We start from the raw sequence: 8,373 nt of genomic DNA on the forward strand, positions 1-8,373 counted from the left end.
GGAGGTGAGTGCTCTGGAGTGTGAGATCCAGTTGTTAAAGAACCTCCACCACGAACGCATCGTCCAGTACTACGGCTGTTTGAGGGACCACAACGAAAAGACCCTCACCATCTTCATGGAGTACATGCCGGGGGTCAGTCTATTCTTCACACATCGGCTCAGGGCTGGAGTGTTGGGGGTTAAAGGGTATCTGTAGTGTTCTGTCCTGGACTGTGTCCCAGTCTCTCCTGGGAATAGGAGTATAAACCATGCACTTCCTTCTTGTCTTTCAGGGTTCAGTCAAGGACCAGTTGAAGGCCTACGGGGCGCTGACGGAAAACGTGACGCGGAAGTACACACGGCAGATCCTGGAGGGCATGTCCTATCTGCACAGCAACATGATCGTTCACCGTGACATCAAAGGTAGTTATGTCAACACACTGATCAGATGGCCATTTGTAGTAAAGATAGTCAACTAAATGGCTATAGACTTCCAGACTCACAAGGACCTAAAATGTACATTTAAAATACAAGGAAGGTGGTTGGGTGAGTCTGTGTCACATGGTGTTACTCTGTCGTCTCCTTATCCAGGTGCCAACATCCTGCGGGATTCGGCGGGAAACGTGAAGCTGGGAGATTTCGGCGCCAGCAAGAGGCTGCAGACCATCTGCATGTCTGGCACGGGCATCCGCTCGGTCACTGGCACCCCCTACTGGATGAGCCCCGAGGTGATCAGCGGAGAGGGCTACGGCAGGAAGGCTGACGTCTGGTAAGGACCGGGACACATGGGGTTGGGGTTTGGGGAAGAGGTCTTATACACATGCAGGTGATCCTGATTAGTTGTGGTGATAGGGGGAGGTGGGGGATAGATCTGGGAGTGTGTGAATGTATCTTCAGGTCAAGTGTCAGATGCTTTCCTTATAAGTAGTCTCCTTCCCTGATAGAGTGGCTGGACTGCTGGAACATGAAGGGAGGAAAATAGCTGTTCTAAAAGGGGGAAACCATTCTTCTTTAAGGGAAAAAGTGCTATATATAAAATAGTAAAAGTGCTATATTTAAAAGAGAATGACGAGAAGGACTGCCTCCCACGTACAGGGCCCTGAAATGGGTCGGGCCCACCTGCTGCCCAGGAATTCCCCTGTGCAATCTGATTGTGTAGTATCCCATCAGGCGAGGGATGTGATTGGCCAAGAGCCAGTCAACCAGCCAGCTTGTGACAGGGTTCGGAATGTTCCCAAATTCATTGCTCCCTTGGGGGTCCAGACCAGGCCGGAAGCGTCGGTAGGGGGTAACAGGTCCAAAGGGGAGTCTGTCCCTCAACCCAACTCTCCTCACCAGCCCCCTGCTCTGTCTGACTCCAGGACTGAAATGGCCTCCCGTAGCCAGCAAAAGCACACTTTAATTGTCAACAGGGAAAAAGTTTCCACCAAAACATTCCAGTGGGGCCTGGGAAAGCAGAAGAGCAGAGGGATGGCCTTTTCCCTTCGTGCCTGTAGTGAGGAAAAGCTGCCCTTTGTTTTTCAGTGTGTTAACACTGTTTTTGTCCATTCACACAAGTCAATAAGTTATACGATTGTGTATTGCATTGAATGTCCTATTCTGATGTTTGTGTGTGAGCGTGTTTCAAGTTTCTAGTTGTATTAGTCAGACAGTATGTACAGGATACACATGTACACCGTCTAACAAAATGCTGACTTGCAGGTTCCTTCTCAACAATGCAACAACAACAAGAAATAATAATAGATGAGAATACAAACATAAAGTAAATGGCTCAGTAGAATAGAATACATGTTTTAGCATAAGTATATTACAGGAAGGCACCATTTATATTACAATATTTACACATGTTTTGTGGAAGGGGAGATTAGGCGGCAAGTGTTTACATGTGTATTTGAGCTCGTATTGGTGTTCTCATAACCCTGTGTGTGTGTCTCCTTCCCCAGGAGCCTGGGCTGCACAGTGGTGGAGATGCTGACAGAGAAGCCTCCCTGGGCCGAATACGAGGCCATGGCAGCCATCTTTAAGATCGCCACCCAGCCCACCAAACCCCTGCTGCCCTCACACACCTCGGACCACACCCGTGACTTCATCCACCGCATCTTTGTGGAGGCCAAGCACCGGCCCAGTGCTGAGGAGCTGCTCAGACACCCCTTCTCCCAGATCCTCTGCTGAGGGGAAGTACGAGTACACTCTCTCTGTCTCAACCGCTCCTCGGGACTCAAGGACTACAGCTGACATCTAGACTCTAGACTTGGAATTTGGAACTTGGCCCTTTCCATCCTACAGCTCTCTCCCCAAACCAGACTCACCAGCAGTCACACTCATTCCTTAACTCACAAATACACATGATCCATTATGATGGATAATAGCACAGTGCCATTATTCCAAGCTGTTAACGACAATTATCAAATTCACCTCTAACTTCTCCCACTAGGGGGAGCTATATGACTGATCAGTGTTCAGCTGTCTGCTGTGGAGAACTGGACCCACCAACTCCATACAAACTGTATCTATTCAGCTATCACCTTGGTGGTCTGTGAGAGGATCACACACACGCACGCACGCACGCACACACACACACACACACACACACACACACACACACACACACACACACACACACACACACACACACACACACACACACACACACACACACACACACACACACACACACACACACACACACTTCAAACACGTCAAATCTATTATATGTGGCTCAAGATGGGATTTGATCAAGCACCGCCACCGAATGTGCCTTTCAAATATGCCAAAGTGTCCCCTCCTAAGTTTACATTCTCTATATGGGCTGTTAGATGAGACCCCTGAGGTAAGGAACTGTTTATATGGGACTTACAGTAAGCTTGAGAAGAGCAGTATCTGGTCTACTTAGGCCAAGACAGCAGACCCACAGCCACAGCTCAGTGCTTCAACATGGTAACTGATGAAACCAACAGATGCACCACTCAGTGTTATAGAGACGGGATGGATTTAATTTTTCACTTTCTCCTCTGATCCGTCTCTGATATTCTTTGTATTTTTGAGAAAGTGCCTCTTGATGGTCTTTTGAAGACTCACAGTCCCTGATGGAAGCCCATGCTGATCTGTCCTGTCCTCACATACAACATGGAACCAGAGCCATCAGTGTTTTTGTGTTGTCATTATGACCTTCACAGTAGACCATTGTGATGACTGTGCCTTATACTCCAACTCTCTACTGCAGCCCCTCAGTATCACAGCCCAGGGTTTTCTGAGTGTACCAAAAATGACCGATTTCATTCATGAAGAGGTTGGTTTCTAGTTTGGTTGGAGGATATGCTAACTACACAATATTACAAATGATATTGTACTTTGTGATTGAAAGAGAGATTTTATTTTAGTCTTAGACAAATACAATCCTAATGCCTTGATTTGAAAGTGAGTTGCCATTAGGTTTACCAGCTTTCTATGTGTTGACAAGTGTATCTAGGAAAACGCTACGTCAAACAGTGGGACTCTGCCATTTAGGATTCATTTGAGTCAGATGCACTTTTATGTCAAATTAAAGTTGTTGGTTATTGTTCGCCTTACGAAATTAACTCTTTTAAAAAACTTTAAATATTCAATTTCTTTCACTTTTATTTAAATCCCTATGTTCATCCATTCCTGAATTTGTATATTCAAATATATATGTATAAATATATTTTTTATATATTGACTCTAGACAATTTGAAATCTAATGAGGATGCATTTAGACCTATGAGATAAATGTTGCCGTTCGAAATTATAAATTGTTAAAGCAGCTGGTTTTGCAGAAATTACAACATTGGGGTTTATTAGTGAAACACTTTGGGTGGAAAACGACCTCTGGCTATCTTACCTGGTCTCTTCTCCAAAACAAGAAACATATCCACATTCCTGGCTCCAGTATAATGTATTATGTCTAATGGTCCATGCTTTATTCAATGGCAACACTGTTCCATTGGACCCTTCCAGTTGGACTGCCCTGTCAAACCTCTCACAGTTTCACTACTTCTTTAACAAGGCCACCGCCTAGGATTTAAAGGCTGCTGAAGTTCCTCCATATTTCTCCTTGCTGGCGTGATGTGTGGGAAATAGAGGGGAAGTATGTGAAATGAGTTGTGTCTCACCAGAATAACCTTCTCTTCGTGTCATTCTTGCAGAGCAGAGGGGCTGAATGTGTGCGTTAGTTAGACTGAGCTGAGCAGGGCAGGGATGGAGGAGTTCTGATCAGGTAGATGCCAGAGACCGGGGTTCCACCCAACATGACGACTTTGTTTAGCTCAGGGTTCGAGAGACCGACCGGTGCCCAATGTCTGGGGCCCTCCACACTGAGCAAAGGGCTTTCTACAATGACCTTTTTTAGTTTTATTTTCCATTTATTTCCATTTATTTCAGTGTTACTGGCTCTAAAGTACTTTCATAAGTGAATCAAATGGATATCATGTGGCTGCTAGATGTTAAAGAAGGCAGCTAAGAATCAGTTCAGTATTAGAAATGGTCCTGTTATATACAAAGAGCCAAAACAAATGTTTCTGTTAACAGAAGAACCCTGGGGTAAGCAAATGAAACAGGAGTTAAACGTTTAGATATACACATGTATGTAAATGTATAAATGAGTATGTTTAATGACAGGGGACTTGCAGTGCAAAGTCACTCCAGTTTATCAAATGTATTTACGTAGAAAAGGGAACAGTATGTTAAATGACATTGTTTTTCTATATCTTTGAGTGCCTAATTTCAAAAACAAATAAATGTTCTTTGTCTCTGGTCCAATATTCTGACCCGCTTACTTGTTTGTTTGCGTAATGTTTGGTGTACGTTCCAGTCATGTACACCGCTCTGATGGAGGTGTGTTTGGTATTGCAGAAGATGTTTTTGGGCCAGCGCCTCTGGGAGACACTGGCTAGTCTGTCCATGTGTGTCTTCATTATCTTTGAGCAGCCAGCAGGTTGGAAAGTCAGACTGGCCCAGTCCAGTAAATAAAAGAACATCTCACTGAATAGAGCTCATTGTTGGGAGAAAGAAGCAACCCGACTGATGCTTGCTCCATCTCTTTCTCCCTCCCTTAAAGACAGAAGAGGAGGCGGAGAGAGCTCTGTTAATCTGTGTGGTTATGGGACAGAGGAAAGCTTGGACCCAACAAAGGTTCCTTTTCTTAGTTACTGTGACAAGGGGATGGATGCAGATAATAATTTATTGTTTTGTTTTCTGGTGATGCACTTTCTCTGTGTGTGTTTTAGCATGCTGCTTGTTCCATTTTCTTCCTGTGGATCTGACCCATGGCCCCTGACTACCAGGATCTGATAGCAGTTACATAACCTTCCCCATACACCTGCAATGCACCGCTCCATGTGTCCTGCAGGTCTGTTGATGTGGTTAATGGCAGTGTTATTGTGGTCAGTGTTATTGTGATCAGTGGTAGTGTTATTGTAGTTAGTGGTAGTGTTATTATAGTCAGTGGTAGTGTTATTGTGGTCAGTGGTAGTGTTATTGTAGTTAGTGGTAGTGTTATTATAGTCAGTGGTAGTGTTATTGTGGTCAGTGTTATTGTGGTCAGTGGTAGTGTTATTGTGGTCAGTGGTAGTGTTATTGTAGTTAGTGGTAGTGTTATTATAGTCAGTGGTAGTGTTATTGTGGTCAGTGTTATTGTGGTCAGTGGTAGTGTTATTGTGGTCAGTGGTAGTGTTATTGTAGTTAGTGGTAGTGTTATTATAGTCAGTGGTAGTGTTATTGTGGTCAGTGGTAGTGTTATTGTGGTCAGTGGTAGTGTTATTGTGATCAGTGGTAGTGTTATTGTAGTCAGTGGTAGTGTTATTGTAGTCAGTGGTAGTGTTATTGTAGTCAGTGGTAGTGTTATTGTAGTTAGTGGTAGTGTTATTGTGATCAGTGCTAGTGTTATTGTGGTCATTGGTAGTGTTATTGTAGTCAGTGGTAGTGTTATTATAGTCAGTGGTAGTGTTATTGTGGTCAGTGGCAGTGTTATTGTGATCAGTGGTAGTGTTATTGTAGTCAGTGGTAGTGTTATTGTAGTCAGTGGTAGTGTTATTGTAGTCAGTGGTAGTGTTACTGTAGTTAGTGGTAGTGTTATTGTGATCAGTGCTAGTGTTATTGTGGTCATTGGTAGTGTTATTGTGGTCAGTGGTAGTGTTATTGTAGTCAGTGGTAGTGTTATTGTAGTCAGTGGTAGTGTTATTGTAGTCAGTGGTAGTGTTATTGTAGTTAGTGGTAGTGTTATTGTGATCAGTGCTAGTGTTATTGTGGTCATTGGTAGTGTTATTGTGATCAGTGGTAGTGTTATTGTGGTCAGTGTTATTGTGATCAGTGGTAGTGTTATTGCGGTCAGTGGTAGTGTTATTGCGGTCAGTGGTAGTGTTATTGTGGTCAGTGGTAGTGTTATTGTGGTCAGTGTTATTGTGATCAGTGGTAGTGTTATTGTGGTCAGTGGTAGTGTTATTGTAGTCAGAGGTAGTGTTATTGCGGTCAGTGGTAGTGTTATTGTAGTCAGTGGCAGTGTTATTGTGATCAGTGGTAGTGTTATTGTGATCAGTGGTAGTGTTATTATGATCAGTGGTAGTGTTATTGTGGTCAGAGGTAGTGTTATTGTGATCAGTGTTATTGTGATCAGTGGTAGTGTTATTGTGGTCAGTGGTAGTGTTATTGTGCTCAGTGGTAGTGTTATTGTGGTCAGCGGTAGTGTTATTGTGGTCAGTGGTAGTGTTATTGTGATCAGTGGTAGTGTTATTGTAGTCAGTGGTAGTGTTATTGTGGATCAGTGCTAGTGTTATTGTAGTCAGTGGTAGTGTTATTGTGGTCAGTGGTAATGTTATTGTGGTCAGTGAGTTATTGTAGTCAGTATGTGATTGTGGTCAGTGATAGTGTTTGGAAGGTATGTGGTTCTCTTCGTGTGCTATGTGTCTGGGTCTGTTTGTTATGCAGTTCTGTTTGTTAGGTATGTCTCTGGGCCGCTGGGGCCCAGCATTAGTGCTGACAGGCAGACTGCTGGACAGTGGCTATACTGGCTCCCCAGGCTTTGTGACCACACTCAGTTTGGACCCAGTGGCGCTGAGTCATAGTCAGTGATTCAGCCTGCCTGTCTGCTCCAGTTAAACACACACACACACACACACACACACACACACACACACACACACACACACACACACACACACACACACACACACACACACACACACACACACACACACACACACACACACACACACACACACACACACACACACACACACACACACCGGGGGGGACCTATGCAGCCACATCTGGCATATTCCGATTTCACAACTGCACCTTCCACCTCTAACAACTGCATACTACGTCCCATCATACCTGAGAGGACCTGTGCTAATGCTAGCATGCACATCAGTGATACTGCACATCAGTGATACTGCACATCAGTGATACTGCACATCAGTGATACTGCACATTAGTGATACTGCACATCAGTGATACTGCACATCAGTGATACTGCACATCAGTGGTACTGCACATCAGTGATACTGCACATCAGTGATAATGCACATCAGTGATGCTGTATCAGCGATAATGCACAGCAGTGATACTGTACATTAGTGATAATGCACATCAGTGATAATGCACGTCAGTGATACTGTACATCAGTGATACTGCACATCAGTGATACTGCACATCAGTGATAATGCACATAAGTGATCATGCACATCGGTGATACTGTACATCAGTGATACTGTATATCAGTGATAATGCACACCATTGATACTGCACATCAGTGATAATGCACATCAGTGATATTGCACATCAGTGATACTGCACGTCAGTGATACTGTACATCAGTGATACTGCACATACGTGATAATGCACATCAGTGATACTGCACATACGTGATAATGCACATCAGTGATACTGCACATACGTGATAATGCACACCAGTGATACTGTATAGCAATGATAATGCACATCAGTGATACTGTACATCAGCGATAATGCATGTCAGTGATACTGTACATCAGCGATAATGCACATCAGTGATACTGTGCATCAGTGATACTGCAAATCAGTGATAATGCACATCAGTGATAATACACATCAGTGATTCTGTAAAATAGTGATAATGCACATAAGTGATCATGCACATCGGTGATACTGTACATCAGCGATACTGTATATCAGTGATAATGCACATCATTGATACTGCACATCAGTGATAATGCACATCAGTGATAATGCACATCAGTGATACTGCACATCAGTGATACTGCACATCAGTGATACTGTACATCAGTGATACTGCACATACGCGATAATGCACATCAGCGATACTGTATATCAGTGATAATGCACATCAGTGATACTGTACATCAGCGATAATGCATGTCAGTGATACTGCACACCAGTGAT

General features: G+C 43.8%; 1 protein-coding gene across 1 annotated transcript in view; it reads left to right on the forward strand.

The window, feature by feature from the left end:
- LOC123998986 (mitogen-activated protein kinase kinase kinase 3-like) overlaps positions 1-4,757 on the forward strand; it is a 5,542-nt gene extending 785 nt beyond the window's left edge. Inside the window, exons 2-5 of the mRNA XM_046304293.1 lie at positions 5-133; positions 273-402; positions 571-748; positions 1,923-4,757. Coding sequence (XP_046160249.1) covers positions 5-133; positions 273-402; positions 571-748; positions 1,923-2,151 — 666 coding nt within the window. The 3' untranslated portion in view covers positions 2,152-4,757. The remainder of the gene's footprint in view (positions 1-4; positions 134-272; positions 403-570; positions 749-1,922) is intronic.
- Positions 4,758-8,373: the final 3,616 nt, after the last annotated feature.

The sequence above is a fragment of the Oncorhynchus gorbuscha genome, linkage group LG16 (genome assembly GCF_021184085.1).
Source record: "Oncorhynchus gorbuscha isolate QuinsamMale2020 ecotype Even-year linkage group LG16, OgorEven_v1.0, whole genome shotgun sequence".
In the NCBI taxonomy this organism is placed as follows: domain Eukaryota; kingdom Metazoa; phylum Chordata; class Actinopteri; order Salmoniformes; family Salmonidae; genus Oncorhynchus; species Oncorhynchus gorbuscha.